This window comes from Callionymus lyra, chromosome 17 (genome assembly GCF_982586985.1).
Source record: "Callionymus lyra chromosome 17, fCalLyr1.hap1.1, whole genome shotgun sequence".
Classification (NCBI taxonomy): Eukaryota; Metazoa; Chordata; class Actinopteri; order Syngnathiformes; family Callionymidae; genus Callionymus; species Callionymus lyra.
In genome coordinates, this window is record NC_141834.1 from 13,430,087 (window position 1) to 13,448,701 (window position 18,615).

An 18,615-nucleotide genomic window follows, 5' to 3' on the forward strand; every position below is an offset into this window, starting at 1 on the left:
CTGACTCCTTTAAGAAACATCTTAAGACGTTTTTATTTGTTCAGGCTTTTCCTTGATTTTCTGGAACTCCTGTTGTGTTATCAGTCTTATCCTGACCTTTAAAGTATATACTTTATTGAATATTGTTTTGATTGTTTAAGCGCTTTGTGACCCTGGTCTGGAAAAGCGCTATACAAATAAAAATGACTTACTTACTTACTTACTTATCATTGATTCACCTTCTTTCAGAAATATTTAGGAGCTAAATTATGTGTACATAAAATGGTAGTAAATGCATGCTTAAAGTGTGTATTTTAAGGTTTGTAAACTTTTATGTCTAAACTGATGGCGCTTGAACAAACAATATAAGACAATACTTTTTCCTAATGTTGATAAAGACAAACAAAATTTCTTTTTTTTACTTCTAATGTGTGTTTAAGCGTCGCTATAAGTGAGTTCTGCACTGAAACCACCACAAGAGTTTTCCTGCACCTTGGACTGGGACCGGAACACAGGGTAGCTGACGTTGCAAGAGTGGCTGTTGGCCCCGAGCGCCGTGCACTCGATCTTAAAGTGGGCGTCCTCCTGAGAGACCACACATTACGTCAGTAACTGTTTGCAGGAGCGTGTATCGACCACCAGGATATACCCGGATGCTGAGGCTGGAGAAGTGCAGGTTCCGTGAGTAATGCATGGTCAGGCTGGTGTTGTAGGCGTTCTCCAGCTTGTTCTGCAGCTGCACCTCCACCGACAGACGCCTCCGAGGGCTTCGGATCACGTACGGCTTCTGTCTGCGGAGGAGAATTCCTGAGTCACGTCTGAGATCGGGGTCGGGAGAAGAGGTCGGTACCTGGTCCCCGAGATGTCCATGTGGGCCTGGAGCACCAGGTCGGTGGTGCACACGTCATCCTCGCCACAGTCTCGGAAAAATGGAATCTGGAGACGAGAGTTTTAGCGGCAGGACGAGGGTTTCGACGCCGAGGGTCTTGCTCACGTATTTCTTCAGGGTGTTGGGCCAGCCTTCGTCCAGGACCGGACCGCTCTGTGTGTCGTTGATCCGGAACTTCAGGGCGAAGCTGATCGGACGAATGTAATCTGCTGTGTCCTGAAAACATGGTTGTCAATTTTAAAAGTGAGTTCGAGCTCAAGTATGGAAGGAAATCAGAATATTAAATGGTTGAATTTAACATTCTTTATTGAATACTTTTTTTTAAACACATTTAATATTTTATAATTTTTTGTTATTTGATCAATTCTATTTTGAAGGGTTGAATTCGTTTTTTTAAATAATTAATTTGAAAGAGAGATTAATAAATTATATTTAATTATAGAGTTTCATATTCGGTTTTTCCAAATATTCAAAAGTATTTTACTAGATGTTTTAATTCGTAGCTTTTTAAATGCAATATAAAAAAAAAATCTAAAAAAACTTTCAGCCATTCATGGGACACACAGACAAAGTAGATGCACTTTTTTTTAATTAATTTTTTTTATTCAAAATGCTCCAAATAAAAAAATATTGACTTGATAATATTTAATTTAGAATTATTGAATTAAAAATATTAAATGTAAATAGCAAAAAAAGTATTACATTTAAGGAATATTTTATTCTTTTAAATGTAACGACATAAAAACGAAACAAATTACACAATTATACAAACAAAAATTATTTAAAAGAAATGAAAAAAAAACAAAAAAAAACATTAGAATAACAATGTTAAAGTTTATACATGTGACATTTGTTAAATTCAACCATGCAATATTCTGATGAAACTGATAAACTTCTATATAAAAAGATTGAATGTCGCTCACATAGACGTGGAACGGCAGCTTGTAGCAAAGAGTTCTGCCCGTTTGAACTCGTACAGGCAGTTGCGTCTGTCGGTGCGAGCTGTCGTCGAAAAGAGCCCGAGCTGACAACTTCCTGTCATCCAACATGGCCGACACCCACAGATCTGAGGGACGACACAAAGAATCAAACAGGTGTTCAACGCTAGAAACTCTTTTTCTTTCAAATATAATATATATATTGGATTTTTTCGTCATTTTGGCTCGAGTACTTGACTCTGGTGTTGTAGAATTTACATGACTCTTGACGAAGTCGTAACTGCTTTCATTTGTTTTCAAAATATCTCCAAACACTGTATCCTCTCGTCCTCAGTCATCGCCAGGATTTGATTGTTCCTTTAGTTGCAGAGGACATGATGACTGCTGCCACCTAGCGGCCAGAAGCTTAATAGCAACACAAAAATGAACTAACGCCGTGAATATTTGTATGTTTATTTTAATTTATACAAGTGTCTTTTTAATATAAACCATAAAAGAACAATTATTAAAAATAAAATATGATTTGAAGCTAAAATAAAAACCTGAAATGAAGAAAATCCTAATAGTACTGTTGAATATCGATAGTATCGTGAAATAAAATATTGCGATATATCGGTGTATCCATATTTTCTCACACTCATTACGCTGGGACTGCAGTAGGTGGCGCCAAAAACAAAATCAGACAGAGACAATGCGCCTTTCACTGTTTGTTTTTTCTTGTTTACTTAAAAAGTGCAAACATTTTTTTAGATATTCTGGTTGTGCTGCCTAAACTTTTTTTTTTTTTTTTTTTATATTCTATGACTTTTCAATTAATTCACATCTACAAGCGTTATTTTTTAACTTTAATTATATGTGATATTTATATTTATTCCTTATATTGTCCATTCCAGGTGTGATGTGCATGTTATTGATGGATGTTATTTTTTCAGGTAAATAAAGATATTTTGATCAAATCTATTCATGAATTAATCTCAGATTCTACTTCGTCGTTATAATATTCATAATATGTTACTTCAAATAAAATAAATTGTTATCGCATTTTATCTCAAATCGTTCTAGTTTCCCCTGAGCACTGTGTGATGATTCAATTAAAAATGAAAGTTCTACCGAAGCCGGTGCTCTGAGGTCTGGGCGAGCGGGCGGCGGCGGTGAAGCAGGCGGTGGCGTCCAGACACGCCGACTCGCGGCCCCCCCTCAGGCAGGTCTTCTGGATGACGTTGATGGAGTGAGGCTGGAAGGTCAGGCTCACGTTGATCTGCACGATGCTGCGGGAGCTGAAGGAAACAAACCCCGTCAGCGTCTCGTGACCCCCTTGGCTCTCCGCCAGATGTTTCTCCACCACTTCCTGTTTGGACGGCGCTCACCTGAGCAGCACCGCGCTGCCGTGCGCTCCCACTGCCAAGTCTATTAAGTCGTCCCCGTCCAGGTCCAGGCGTGCGCTCACACTGCGACCGAAATACTGCAGCGTCGGCGAAATGGATGACCCTGAAATACGCTGCGACGTGAAAAGAAAAAGATCATCCATGCGGCCATTTTTTAACTGCGTCAAACTTGTGTTTTAAATGTTAATTTCACGAGGAATTCGATATCTTTTCAGTCTAAGGTCAAAAGGTCAGATCATAGACACACTTATTAAGCTGCATTGTACAGTTGTGTCCAGCAGGTGTCAGCATAGAACGTTTTTATTTCCCCCTGTAGATTAATTTGATGTATTACTTTGTAATGTACAGTAATATATATTTTAAATCCCTTTTAAATACACTTTTACAAACTGGCTTTTATGTGATCTGGTCGTTTAACTCTTAACTGGATTCATTGATTTATTTTTACTTTTAATTGTTTTAATTTAATTTTACTTTATATTTTTATTGCTTTTTGCGCTTTCTTTCTTTCTTTTAACATAATCTATAATGTGTTTTAACATGTTGTTGTTCTATTGTGCTGTTCTTACTGTACTATGTCATTTTAAATTAATCATGTAGGTTTTTTTTAGCTGAAAGGTGTAATTTAAATAATATTATTATTATAACATGCAGAGATGGAAAGATTTTTTCTGACAGATACAAATACGATTCTTAAAAACAAAAAACATTCACGTGACTTTAATATGTCACATGTATTTACTTTTTTATTTTTTTTTATTTTGCTGTATATTTTATTGCGTGGAATTTAATAATTATTTTTAACGTAATGTATTATGTATTTTATCAAATTTGGTTAGGGTTTTCTTTTTATAACCGACAAAAATATTTAAAAACACAAAAGGTTTTATTTTTATGTATATACACACATGCATTAAATACATTTTAGTATTTACAAATCAACATAATTTTACTTAAAAGGCTTGATTTATGAAAAAGAAAAAATCAAAAACTGAGGATAGATATGTGTGTCTTGATAACCACAACCCAGCCTGTCTGCACACGGTAAATTTTGTATAATAATCAGCTTAAAAACTACAAGAAAACTGCTAAATTCAGTCCTGTCTTTGGTTACACACCTTTCACACATGGCGGCAGTGGTCAGAAGCTTTTATTATCACATAAGATAAACATTTAAGGATTTTTTTGTTTAATTATAAGCATTGAAATTGTTTGGAAAAACAATTTTCTTCTTATTTCAGAAATAGGAAGAACAAATACATTTGATAGTTTGTCACTTTACGGACTTATTTATCAAACCTGTTTGTAGTCGTGGATGATGTAAATACTAAAGCCGTGGTAGACGTAAACCGCCCCCCGGTGCTCGTCCTCCAGCGGCGCCCCCACCAGCAGGTCGGTGAAGCCGTCGTGGTTGAGATCGTGGGCGGCGGCCATCGCATAACCGAACCTGGCGTCCTGAGATTTCTCCTCAGACTTGAGGGTTCCGTTGGACACAAACACCTCCTCCTGTGAGAGGGGAACAGGCGTTGGAGTTTGTGAACTTTGACCTCTGGCCGAGGGTGACCGGATGTGTCGCCTCACCCCGCTGACGGTGTAGATGTAAACCCGCCCGGCCTCTTTGTTCCCCGAGCCCAGGTACATGGGAGCGGCGACCAGGAGCACGTCGGTGATGCCGTCCTGGTCCACGTCCAGCCCGCACACCTCACTCCCGTAGTAAGAACCGATCTACAAAGTAGGAGATGCAATCCCGTCTTACCACCACCAGAGGGAGGCAACGCCGTGGAGTTCATTCTTGAGCTGTTGTTTTTTTTTTTACCTGTTCTCCATTGAGAGCCTGGACGATGTCCACATCCCCGTCCTCGCTCAGCTCGAACAAGATGACTTTGCCCTTGTGTTTGAATCGAGGCGCCCCGGCCACGTACAGCCTCCTCCAGTCCCCCACGATCACGGACGACACGGTGTATCCTGCAGGGGGTCACGAACAACACCTCAGCACCAACCCCGGCTCGTGAGAACACCACGCGTCTTCCGGTACCGAGATAAGCCGCGTGGTTCTTCAGCTCCAGCGGGAACTCGCTCTCGAAAGCCTCCCGGGCCGGCATGATCCGTCCGTTGACGCCCTCCTTCAGTACCCCGCCGTCCCAGTCGTAGGCCCCGACCATCCCGAACAGGATCCCGTCCTGAGAGACACATGACGGTCACGTGAGTTCGAAACTCGTCGCTCGTTTTTCCGGTTCCTACTCACGTCCAGCGTGTGCGTGGAGAAGCCGATCTGAGACATCTCCATGTGGAAGGAGCTCTGGTTGGAGCCCAGCGTGCCTGGAGAAGACGGGAGGTCAAAGGTCATCCATCAGTGTTTGGGTGAATGTCTCCTCCCTTCCTTCCTTTCCTTCTCAGGATCATTAGCATCCTCTCTCACCCCGAAGACACCAGGTGGTAGAAAAGCCATCACCCACTCCTTTCCTTTTGTCCCTTCCTCTCCTTTCCCTGGACAATACTGGAGCTTTACCTCATCCTTCCTTTCCTGTTACTGTATAACTTCAAATACTTACATTTACTCTGTGGTCGACTATGTGTCTAATACTAAGTTAATACTAATACTAAAATAGTTAAGAGTAAAAAAAGGAAAACTCTTAATTACACTTTTTCTGGAGATGAAATGTTGTTTACCCTAACCTTGCTCACTCTGCTGTCATTGGTCAAACATTGAGGGTTGTCACCGCGCGTCATGAATCCCTGAAGTCTCCACCTCCAAGGGACACGTTGTATAAACAAAGCGGGCGTGATCACAGCTGGCTGGAGGAGGAGTGAAGCCATTACTACCTCATAATGGACTCGGCTCTCGTAACCTCTCGTTCGCCGAGATTTCAGACGGGGGAGAACTTTATAAAGTAGTAACTTCAAAACATGGTCATGATGAGGGACTTACTCCATCTTGGAGAGGAAGACTTCAACATTTGAAACATGGGAGTGAGTGAGAAGAGTTGGGTTTTCACGTTAATTTACCTAAATATAGTTATTCGACTGTTTTGTTTCGCCTAAGGCAAATCCATTGATATTTCACCTTAATAATCTGAAACTATGTTAGATCTTTAGAGCAGATTACTTCCATCAGACACCTATCGTTTATCTTTCTTAAAGCAGTGCAACATAACAGCGGTGATGGCGTTTGCATTTATTTCTGTCATCGAGGAAGTACTTTACAGAAAAAGAAAACTGACACAAAAAAAATGCCTCATGGTTTGTTAACAAATGCTCAAGTGGACTGTGAAGGATTGAGACACATCCGTTTTCACGACAATTAACACTGTTGCAATTGCACTATTCAAACAGAGGGGGCGACCAAAACAATTATCTTCCTGTACCGGACCACTACTAATAAAATTTTGCGTGAATTGCCAAATAATAAAATAAATGATTTGAAGATATTTTAGAGTTTAAACGACTTACGATATACGATCTAGAGAAAATAAGGTCCATGTGAATCACAATAAGCAAGTATTTGGCGACAGTTGCCGAGAAACTTATTTCCTTGTATTTTCTCGTTGTTTTAAGCCGCAGTCGTACTGATCTATGTCTACTATGTCTGAGGTGGACATAGTATTGCTCACAAAACCTCGCAATTGAAGAAGAAAGCGGCAAGCTCAGACAGATCCCTCAAAACCTTTCAAGATCCAGATGGAACTCCAGTACACGACTTAAATTGTATCATTATTTCATTAAAAATCTGTCGATCCTTTTCCTTTTTGGCTAAAAGGTAGAAAAAAGCACATGATCACAGTACCTAATTGTTAGAGGTCAAACATGTATTGAGAGAAAAGAAAAAAAATGTGTTTTTTTCAGCATTTTCATAACCATATTCTTCCAAACAATGATTTCCCACCGACCTTCTAACGTGAAGATCCGATCTCCCAGCGCGTCCACGATGTCGTTAAGTGCAGCTTCGTCCGTCACGTTGAAGAAGAATTTGTCGTCCGGGTCGCTGGCGATATATTTGATCTCATTGATGAACGTCTCTGGGTCGTGCTGCCGGCGAATGTAGTGACCGAGGACCTGAAGACAGATGTAAAAAAACAACCCAAAATTAACTTGTTGAACTTCTACCAGTACTCCTTAAATAAGAAAAGTTATTCACATTCTACTAAATGTGATCCTTTTTTTTTTACCTCATTTCTATATTTTCTTGTGCAACAAATCCTCATCAGCCAACATTAAATCCACATAAAATATTATGTTTCGTCATAAATCTTTGTAGTTTCTACATATATTTTGTCTTTGACGTTACGAAATGGTGGGTAATGCAAATAAAAATGAACGTGTAATAAAGTATTACTATCTAAAACAATCAAAAGAACAGATAAATCTGCAAAAACAACACAGGGATTAATTATAGTGATGGGTTATAGAAATTGACTGAATAAAATAAAATAAAAAGATAAAATGTAGAGAAATAAAAAAAAAAGACTTGTACAATAATGTGTCGATGTATTATTTAATGAATTTATTAAAAAAAATTAAGTGTAATAACTTATTAAAAACAGGACTTAATAACATCTAAAAATATTTAAACAATAATGTATAGTTAAAAAAAAAATGTGTTGCAAGTTTAAAAAGTGTCTTTAACAAACGCTTTTGGGTTGAAATAATCCGACTTGAAGACAAATAAACAGCCATACTGTGTAAGTAACTCTAGTGTAACTGACAGGCGTTAAAAAAAAAACTATAATAAAAACTCTCGACCGCAAAACCTGAGCCTGTACAAGTATTGAGTGACCGAGACGTCGCCGCAAAGTCCTCGCTAATGAGAATCCCAGGCACGGAGGTGAAAAGATGATTGATGCTGAGCATGTTCTGAAACGGCAGCGGCCCGCGGATCAACGCCTGTAGCTCAAAGATAAAATTCCATATGAGGAACCGACCCCTAAATATCCCGAAACAAGCTGAGGAAATATCCAAGAGGCTGGTGGTTAAATGTGAGAGAGGGGTGTATAAATATGTACGTTTGGAGCTGCCAAGAGAGGTTGAAATTATTATAACCATAAATAATAATGCAGTCAGAAGACAAAAAAAACTTTGAAAATGGCCTGTATAGACATTTTGGAAACATGTTTTGACGTTCACCTTCTCCCCCGACCCCCCCCCCGCATCCGCCCTCTGACCCCACCTGATGGATAAAACACACTCCGGCTCTTGTTTTGAGAGCTCAATGCTCCCCTGTGGACCGTTTTCACCACACACACCCTCGCACGAGCGTCAGAAAAACACGCTGACGTTAAGTAGCGCTCGCCTCTCATCGCGCCCAACGGATCCCCTTCAACATGCAGATCTTCAGAAAACACAAGAGTGTTTCAGGGTCAGATGTGGCGAAGAGTTTCTGCTTCAACATTCCGTCCGAGCCACGTCTATTTCGGCTCAAAAAATAAAGCCAGCCTTGCAAATCTGCTCCTCATCATCCTTATCTAGATCAACATTGAAAATGTGGCAGCGTCGCCCCCGACTGTGGTTCCACAGTGGAGACTGAGGGTTCCAGAACTCTATCTTGTGGCGATGGGAGGGGTCTTTAACTCCGTCCTTACCTCAGACATTAAAAAAAAGAAAAACACAGCAGCGCTCCGTGTGTTTGTGTCTGCTCAAGGGTGGAGTCGGGCAGGAAAGTTCTCTCCCGCTTGGCTATTTTAGGACGCCCGATGGGGTCATTTGGCAATTTGAAGATGTAATTTTGGGGGGTGAGCGAAGGATGGTATTCTGTGGCTTCTCAGGAGTGGGTATGGTCACATTTTTGCCTAATTGGAGAACCAAAGCTAACACATGAAGCTATTCTGGAGTTGAATCTGGGGTTTAAAGACACATTAAAATAAAACGACGCAGTGTAAACGCTTAACCATTTGTCTCAGTATCTACGTCTCAAACATTCATCCAACACGGTCTTACCTCTAGATCCAATAATCTTATTTACGGGGCCAAACGTAGCCCTTTTTACGAGGCCCTTGTTTAGTCAGAGTATTAAACAGATAAGTTAGAATGGGTTTTTTTTTGTCATTAATTAATTTATAATCTTACTTAACCCTTGCGTAATCTCAGCGTCAACGTGACCCGAGGGCCTAAAAACAAATGTGTTTAAGGTATCCCTTGTGTTGTCTGTTTTTTCCTTTTCATTGTTATTTAAAAAATGAAAAATATACTTTATTTTCCTTATATAATTCTATCTTAATGATAATAATATGTTTTATTTAAAATGCTGGAATCAAATGAAAGTGTCTTTTCCCATATCTTCCAGGCGTGTCCTTCTTGTTAGTAGTTATTGTCTCTCAAAATAATTATTATAAAGAAACATCTCAGAGGTCCATGGGTGGACGTCACCATTTTAGTAATTAAGTAAGTAAGTAAGTCATTTTTATTTGTATAGCGCTTTTCTAGACCAGGGTCACAAAGCGCTTAAACAATCAAAACAATATTCAATAAAGTATATATTTTAAAGATCAAGATAAAACTGATAACACAACAGGAGTTCCTGAAAATCAAGGAAAAGCCTGAACAAATAAAAAAGTCTTTAAGATTTTTCTTAAAGGAGTCAGTAGATCCATCAAGCGCAAAGAGAGAGGAAGATCGTTCCAAAGCTTAGAAGCAACAGCCTGGAAGGATTTCTCTCCTCTGGTCCTGAACCGTGTTCAGGAACCATCAGTAGATTCTGATCCACAGACCTCAGAGTCCGAGCTGGGGTGTAAGGCTGGATCAGATCAGTGATGTAAGGAGGAGTCTGACCATGAATAGATCTGAAAGTAAGAACCAGAATTTTAAAGTTGATCCTGAAAGAAACTGGAAGCCAGTGAAGAGTTTTAAGGATCGGAGAAATGTGAGTTCTTCTACTAGAGCGGGTCAGAATTCTCGCTTTTAGTGCCTGCTCAGCTCGCTTGGAACTACAGTGGAGATGGTACTAAAAAAGTATCTCCACGTACTTTGCTGTTGGAAACGCAACAAAAACCAGGCACAGTTGGGTGTTAAGAGGAGCCGATGGAGTTGAAGGTACTCACAGCGATGGCATATCTGGTGATGTTCCTGTCCTCGCACTCCTCCAGAGCAACAGGTAGATCCTCCCCGTCATGTGACTCTCCGTCCGTGACCACGATCATCACCTTGGTGGCGCCGTCTCTCGCTCCACGCTCCGCACTGAACGCCTCTGTGCTGCCGAGACATTTGAGAATTGAAGAAGCGATTTGTACTCAAACCATCCAGCTGTGTTGATCAAGAGTTGGGAAGAGAGTGAAAGAGCCAAAAGGTACGAAGAGAACAGACTCTTTGGTTTTCTTTTCCCTCCCTGTAAGATAATAAAGTTTTCTCTCGTTTATTGCTGGGGTTACATTATGAAAATATTATAAAAATCCCCTGCATTAAATGAAATCGATGAAGTCGTGACTGTTTAATTTAATAACTTGTTTTAATACATGATAATCCCTCCTTTTTGCTTTTTATAACCCTTTCCCAAACTGTCATTAAAAATTCTACTCTCTCACACAGTTTATACCAGGGCCGGGTCTAGGCAGGGGCAAGAGGGGGCCTGGCCCCCTCAAATAAATGTTGTGCCCCCTCAAACTTACATGTAAGTAAGTAAGTAACAGCAGAATGCCCCCTCAAGATTTGTGGCTGCCCCCTCATACATGCATGTCTAGACCCGGCCCTGCTTTATACTCTCTGAAAAACTAAAAACTACTAATGATTATGACAAGCTGATGAACAATAGACAAGGTTTAAATATTATATATAAACTTTCGCTCTAGACATAGCAATAAAGACATTTAATTACTAGAGAGTATTGTAATAACCAATGGGCCGTCAGGAAATAAAGCAGTGTGTAGAAAGGCATCATGGGAGCTCATATCTATCTATCTATCTATCTATCTATCTATCTATCTATCTATCTATCTATCTATCTATCTATCTATCTATCTATCTATCTATCTATCTATCTATCTATCTATCTATCTATCTATCTATCTATCTATCTATCTATCTATCTATCTATCTATCTATCTATCTACGTATCTATCTATCTATCTATCTATCTACGTATCTATCTATCTATCTACTTATCTACGTATCTATCTATCTATCTATCTATCTATCTATCTATCTATCTATCTATCTATCTATCTATCTATCTATCTATCTATCTATCTATCTATCTATCTATCTATCTATCTATCTATCTATCTATCTATCTATCTATCTATCTATCTATCTATCTATCTATCTATCTATCTATCTATCTATCTATCTATCTATCTATCTATCTATCTATCTATCTATCTATCTATCTATCTATCTATCTATCTATCTATCTATCTATCTATCTATCTATCTATCTACGTATCTATCTATCTACGTATCTATCTACGTATCTATCTATACATCTTTCCATCCATCCATCCATCCATCCATCCATCCATCCATCCATCCATCCATCCATCCATCCATCCATCCATCCATCCATCCATCCATCCATCCATCCATCCATCCATCCATCCATCCATCCATCCATCTATCTGTCTACATACCTATCTATCTATCTACCTATCTATCAATACATCCATCCATCCATCCATCCATCCATCCATCCATCCATCCATCCATCCATCCATCCATCCATCCATCCATCTATAATAAAATCCATCCATCCATCCATCCATCCATCTAAAACAAAAACAAACATCTAAATAGTTAGTACTGTGTACGACTACATACACCTTTATGTGCATTAACATCATCAACAAGCAGTTTGAGTCAGAGTTGACCTCAACTGGTCACTGCATCAAAACGCATGTGTCATCTTTGGAGGTTTCTCATCCGCTTGTGCCACGAAACTGATGGGAAACGTTCACGACAGACTGGTTAAGGCCGCACCCTGTTTGTGTGCAGGAAACCTGTTCTCAACCTCGGACACACACACACACACACACACACACACACACACACATGCATGCAGAGAGCTGTCACTTACTCGCTCCAGCCCTGGCCTAAATATAACATTTTGGTTCACCACAAGAAGCTCCGAGTTAAAAACAACCGGTGCAGCCTGCTCATTATGTTGGGTGTAGAGAAAGAGAAGAAGTTAGAGTCAAATCAGCAACAAAAGCACAAAAATATATTAGAACCCCAGACATGAAAGAAGGAATATATAGGAGGGCCACAATGGTCGTATGTGGTAACACATCTGGAAGCAAAAGAAACAACACGAAGAAAAACGGGGAAGACATTAAATAACATGAGAAGAACTGAGAGATTTATAAAAAATACATGAAAGAGCTCTAATGTGGTTTCAAGATTGTGTGAAGGAGACAATAAAAGTGGAGAAGGAGAGTTTAACAAGCAACGATTCCTCTGGAATAGAAGGAAAAAAGGGTAAGAAAAGGTTGATAAACAAGAAGAAATGAGGAGGAAGAATTTGGGAAGAGAAAGTGGAAAATAGTATTTAAAAAGAAGGAGTCCAGCTTGTATTTACAACGCGTTTTATGGAGTCACAGCAGTGTGGTAATGACACAGCACAGCAGTCTGCAAGTGTGCGGTTGTTAGTGAGTGTTTTGAAAGAAAGACAAAAGTCTCTCTCACTTCAGAGGAATGTTTGAGGTGTTTATTCATCACTTTGTTCCCAATCTAACGCCTCATTATCTGGATTTGTTCATCAGGACCACAACACCTTCAGACCTCAAAGTGATTTTTGGAATCACATTTTATAAACAATTCCACCTCAGAGTGTATCAGCAACTTTAGTGGCTTCGTGAATGACTTGTGTTTAGATTCTCGTTCATCCAAGTCATGAAGGTTCCAATGTGGGGCGACTGGATGTTTCACCTCTAATCCAAGAAGCTTCTTCAGTTCAGTTCCTTTATTCAGTAATTTAATTTTAAATATTTTTAATAAAAGGTTTCTATATTGTTTCGCATTGACATTTTTTAGTTAAGTAAACGTTCAGCTAACACTAAGTTAATGTTAAGCTTATGCTACGTTAACTTTCATTTAATGTTAACATAATGCTAAGCTAATGCTAAGTTTACCAAAATTTAACATTAGGTTAATGCTAAGCCAACAATAAGTAAACGTTAAGTTAACATTCAGCTAACACTAAGTTAATGTTAAGCTAATGCTAAGTTAACTTTCATTCATTCATTCATTCATTATCTACCGCTTTATCCCGGGGTCGGGGTTGCGGGAGCCTATCCCAGTATCATAGGGCGAGAGACAGGGGACACCCTGGACAGGACGGCAGTCTGTCACAGGGCACACAAACACAGACAACCATTCACACACACTCTCATACCTACGGACAATTTCCCCAAGTTCTCAATCAACCTCTGTATGTTAATGCTAACATAACGCTAAGCTAACGCCAAGTTCACCTAAATTTTACATTAAGTTAATGTTAAGCTAATGATACGTCAACTTTCATTTAATGCTAACATAACGCTAAGCTAATGCTAAGTTTACCCAAATTTAACATTAAGTTAAAGTTAGGCTAATGCTACGTTAACTTTCATTTAACGCTAACATAACGCTAAGCTGTTGCTGAGTTTACCCAAATTTAACATTAAGTTAATGTTAAGATAATGCTACGTTAACTTTCATTTAATGCTAACATACCGCTAAGCTATTGCTAAATTTACCCAAATTTAACATTAAGTTAATGCTAAGCTAATGTTATGTTAACTTTAATTTAATGCTAACATAACGCTAAGCTATTGATAAGTTTACCCAAATTTAACATTAAGTTAATGTTAAGCTAATGCTACGTTAACTTTCATTTAATGCTAACATACCGCTAAGCTATTGCTAAATTTACCCAAATTTAACATTTAGTTAATGTTAAGCTAATGCTACTTTAACTTTTCTGATGTTCCTCTACTTCTCCAGGAGCTTATTTTAGCGAGTCGTCAGAGTGTCGCGTTGAGTTTATAATAAGGACAGGGTCAAGGGTTAAAGGTCGCACGAGAAGCCGATGCGTGACGAGCTCGTGGAGAACGGGAGGAACTCGGACGTAGCTTTGAAGTAAGCGTGTATTTTGACAGCTGTAGCATCTGAGCTGAGCAGGCGTGGTGAGGTTGATGCCACACCTGGCGGAGCCGCTGACTCAGCGCTTCAGATAATCTCCGGTGTTTTGATACCCCGTCACCTTCCTGCCCGCCAGCCCCTCACACGTTTGAGATAACACGCGGTCAGAGAAAAAGAAAAGCCCCATTCATGGTTCTGAAGTGAGTCTCGGGGGGATTCTCGGAACGTTTTTATTAGAGATCAGATCTTGAAGTTGAAAATGTACTTCGCTAGCATGTGTGTGACGACAGGTGGGAGTCGTGGTGGGAAGAAGTCGACGGTGGGAAATTCTTCGCGTTCAGGATGTCTCTTCGGTGGTTAAAGTCACAGTCGACTTTACTGGCTCTATTTTCCAGTCGCTGCTTTTCAACTGCCTTTTAAGTGTTTTTCTCCTAAACTCTCTCTTTTCACCTTCAAATGTGTCCCGGAAAACAGGAACTGTCCAATTACCTGCCTCGCGTGTGACTGCGCCAACATGTGTTCTTCACACAAAACTCTTTAGAGTTACAGTCAAAAATGTTTGTTCATTTTAATGTAGCGACTGGAGAAAATTACACTTAGAAACATCACTTGATTCATAGCTACACGTTTTTAACTGTGATTAAATGGTTACATTTGTAGAAATCTGTGTTTTCAGTCTCTTTTGGTCACATTTTTATTAAAACAACAATTGATTCTGAAGCCATAAACGGTCTCTATGTCTTTGGCAAGTTTTTGACAGTAATTTATGAATTTTTAATGATTTTTTAAATTAAAAAATTGTAAAATGTAGCATTTTTTTTCAAATACCATATTATATCAATTTTAAAAATAAATGCTTCTTAAAAATACATTTTCACACACGACAACTCATACTTTTAAAATAAAAATTGAATGTATCACTTTAATTAGTAAGAAAAATAATGTATTTTTTAAATAGAAACAATTTGGACAGTGTGTGAATTTTGTTGTGTAACTTTTTTTGTTGTGTAACACAATCATATTTATATTTTTTGAACAGTCCTGGTGCTTAAACAGTGTCCAAACTTATGTTAAGTTTTGTCTATCCATTTATTCACACTGAAAACTTCGCCAGTATGTCACAGATCACACACATAAACACACAATTATTCACACAAAGACTCACACCTAAAGACAATTCAGATTTCTCAATCAACCTCTATGTGTTTGGACTTTGGGAGGAAACCAGAGTTCTGCAAGTTCGTATCCGATAAATATGTTGTTGTTTTTTAAATAAAGCGTGGAAGTTATTTTGTTTTAAAAGTCAGCTTGTGATACATTATGTCAGTATTATTTGGGGGTTTATTTTACATACGGACATTGTCTTTTCTGCAAGTATTATTTTGGGGCTAATATCTGCTGCGAGATGGCATGAGTGGCTGTACCGTCTTAAACCAACCGCTCCATGGTTTATTGACTATGACACACCTCTGAGAGTATTATTAGTTGTACCATTCATAAAAGGTTGTGACAGGAAAACCTTGAGAAAACATCTCAGCACCGGCCATTAGAAGTGAAGCTAAAAAAATGATGGACAGTCTTACCAGGCGGTCTTGATGGCTTCGGCTGTGCGTGTTTCTCGCCCCTCCTGCCGGCTGATGTTCTTGGCGGCCTCCACCACCTCCCGTGTGGTCTGGTAGTCTTTGAGTGACCACTCGTGGACGGCTATTTCACCGTACTGCAGAATCCCCACCTGGGTACGCACAGATATTCACCTGGTGTCCAGGGTTACTGTCCCTTTAACTAGCAATACTATTCCATAACTAAACAGTGCGCTTGAGGAATTTTTGAATTCATTCAAAAACCAGAGGAATTTCCTTTTCACCTCAGATTGCCTGCCCCCCCCCGATCCCTCCTCTTGGCTTGAAACAAAACCCCGTCCTCTTGTTGTTTTACTCAGAATAGTATCCCCTTTACCCGCCAACTTTTATTCTACCCCGACCTCAAGCGAGCAGCGCCAACGCTTCTTACGTTATTACACCAGTTTTACACACTGATCTACAAGCTCTGGTCTTGCTGCTCCGAAGTGGAAACAGATATTTAAGTTGAAAGAAACCAACTCAAACGATCAACTGTCCATTAGTAAGTAAGTAGTAGTTATTTGTAAAACACCTTTCTAGACCAGGGTCACAAGGCTCTTGAACAATCAAAAGAAAAACACATTTTAAAATAGCTACAAATTTAAAAGAAAGAAGATCGTTCCAAAGCTTAGGAGCAACAGCCTGGAAAGATTTCTCTCCTCTGGTCCTGAACCGGTTCAGGAACCATCAGTAGATTCTGATCCACAGACCTCAGAGCCCGAGCTGGGGTGTAAGGCTGGATCAGATCACTGATGTAAGGAGGAGCCTCGGAAAATGAATAGCTCTGAAAGTAAGAACCAGAATTTTTAAGTTGATCCTGAAAGAATCAACTGCCAGTGAAGAGTTTTAAGGATCGGGGAAATGTGAGTTCTCCTACTAGAGCGGGTCGGAATTCTCACTGCAGAGTTTTGTATTAACTGCAGCCGAGACAGATCCTTTATTACAATGGTCGAGAAGACACAAACTCATGGATTATAATCTCCATATCGGGTTGTGACACCATTTTCCTAAATAAGTGCGAGGAATGTTACCTGCATTTGGTCCGGGCTGATGTGGAACTTGCTCAGGATATTGCTGAGGAAGTTCTGGACCTCGAACCATGGGTAGATACTGTTGGATCCGTCCAACACGATCACGATGTCCATGTACGTGGAGCACCCTGCCGCGAGATGAAGAAGAGCGTGAGCCGTGTCGCCTCCTAAGTTGTGTTTGTGTGTCTTTACTTTGCGCCGTTGGAGCGATGGTCTCTCTTGGCTCCATGTCGTCGCTGACCGAGGCACAGATGCCGGTGCTGAACATGGAGGTGCCGCACTCTTGCGACCACAGAGGAGCACAGGCCTGCCAAACACACCAAAGAAACACATCTGTTAAGGGTAATAAAAAGATTCTGATTCGCCTAAAATACCTGTGATTTCTGTCAATAATTAAAAGGTTTCAACACAAAAAAACAAACATTTAAACGGCAACAATTGTGTTGATAGATCTTGGACATCTATTGCATCATCAGTATGTGGCTAGTACAAAACTATCTCTGAAATATTTACATTAGAAAACATGCTTAAGCCCCGCCCACTGAAAACTCTCTGGAGATGAGTCTCTACCTCAAAGGGACTCGTTGTAAGTAAGTAATATTTATTTATATAGCGCTTTTCGAGACCAGGGTCACAAAGCGCTTAAACAATCAAAACAATACTCAAAAATGTATATACTTTAAAGATCAAGATAATACTGAGAACAACACAGGAGTTCCAGAAAATCAAGGAAAAGCCTGAACAAATAGAAACGTCTACAAATAGATGTTTCTTAAAGGAGTCAGTAGATCCATCAAGCGCAAAGAGAGAGGAAGATCATTGTATAAACAAAGCGGGCGGTGATTACTGCTGGCTGGAGGAGGAGTGAAGCCATTAATACGTCGTAATGGACTCCGCTCTCGTAACCTTTCGTTCGCTGAGATAAGTAGATAAGTAATAAGTTCAAAACATGGTCATGATAAGAGATTTACTGCATCTTGGAGAGGAAGACTTTGAAGTCAAGAGAGGTTTTCACATTAATTGCCCATTAAGTCACCCAATGGAACATTTTTACAAGGGGTCATTAATCCTGGCACTTGTAATGGAAGGTTCTAAAAGTCTTAGTTGGAGATTTATTATATTTCAATCACGGTTGAGGGTTCAGTCTCCATTCAAACACCTAATCCCATCACAGCAAAGCCCTTCCAGTAGTAATCAGACAAAACATATCCCTGTTGACTCGCTTTAAATACTGAATTATAGTCAACAGATTAATCACAGAACTTCATATACTCATATTTATTCATAATTATTAAATATATTCATAAATATTTCTATAATTTTTTTTTCTCAGAAATTGACAATGTGCCTTATTTATGAAATATGGCAGTACAGTTATTGATCAGATTTCATGTCGTTCAAGGCCTTAAATATGTATCAAAATGTCGGTTAACTAAGTCTCGGCAGTATTACTCCAGAATACGGAGCCCTACGGAGTAATACTTCAAAGCCACACCATATATTTATTTGTAACTTACACACATTTTAAAAGTTAAAGTACAATTAACACTATTGTATGAATATTGTATTGTTCTCTTTTAACAATCGTTCATAAAAGTTTGTGAGTTTTTGCTGTCAATAAAATGTTAAAATTTTATTGTCTTAAAACTTTATTGACACCACTGCCACATCACATGAACAAAACAAACACCCCTCATTGGCAAGCTTCGCTTCAATCTGCTTTACCCCTAAAAC

At 39.3% G+C, this 18,615-nt stretch overlaps 1 protein-coding gene across 1 annotated transcript in view; it reads right to left on the minus strand.

Annotated features, from left to right (window-relative positions):
- The window catches only part of itga10 (integrin, alpha 10), a 370,978-nt gene that overhangs the window by 5,513 nt on the left and 346,850 nt on the right, over positions 1-18,615 (minus strand). Inside the window, exons 6-22 of the mRNA XM_087812486.1 lie at positions 17,074-17,188; positions 16,882-17,009; positions 15,815-15,963; positions 10,223-10,373; positions 7,079-7,244; positions 5,437-5,510; positions 5,227-5,371; positions 5,008-5,156; positions 4,773-4,916; positions 4,491-4,697; positions 3,174-3,304; positions 2,917-3,083; positions 1,792-1,934; positions 974-1,084; positions 830-915; positions 629-770; positions 472-564 (exon numbers count right to left, since the gene is read on the minus strand). Coding sequence (XP_087668612.1) covers positions 472-564; positions 629-770; positions 830-915; positions 974-1,084; positions 1,792-1,934; positions 2,917-3,083; positions 3,174-3,304; positions 4,491-4,697; positions 4,773-4,916; positions 5,008-5,156; positions 5,227-5,371; positions 5,437-5,510; positions 7,079-7,244; positions 10,223-10,373; positions 15,815-15,963; positions 16,882-17,009; positions 17,074-17,188 — 2,301 coding nt within the window. The remainder of the gene's footprint in view (positions 1-471; positions 565-628; positions 771-829; positions 916-973; positions 1,085-1,791; positions 1,935-2,916; positions 3,084-3,173; positions 3,305-4,490; positions 4,698-4,772; positions 4,917-5,007; positions 5,157-5,226; positions 5,372-5,436; positions 5,511-7,078; positions 7,245-10,222; positions 10,374-15,814; positions 15,964-16,881; positions 17,010-17,073; positions 17,189-18,615) is intronic.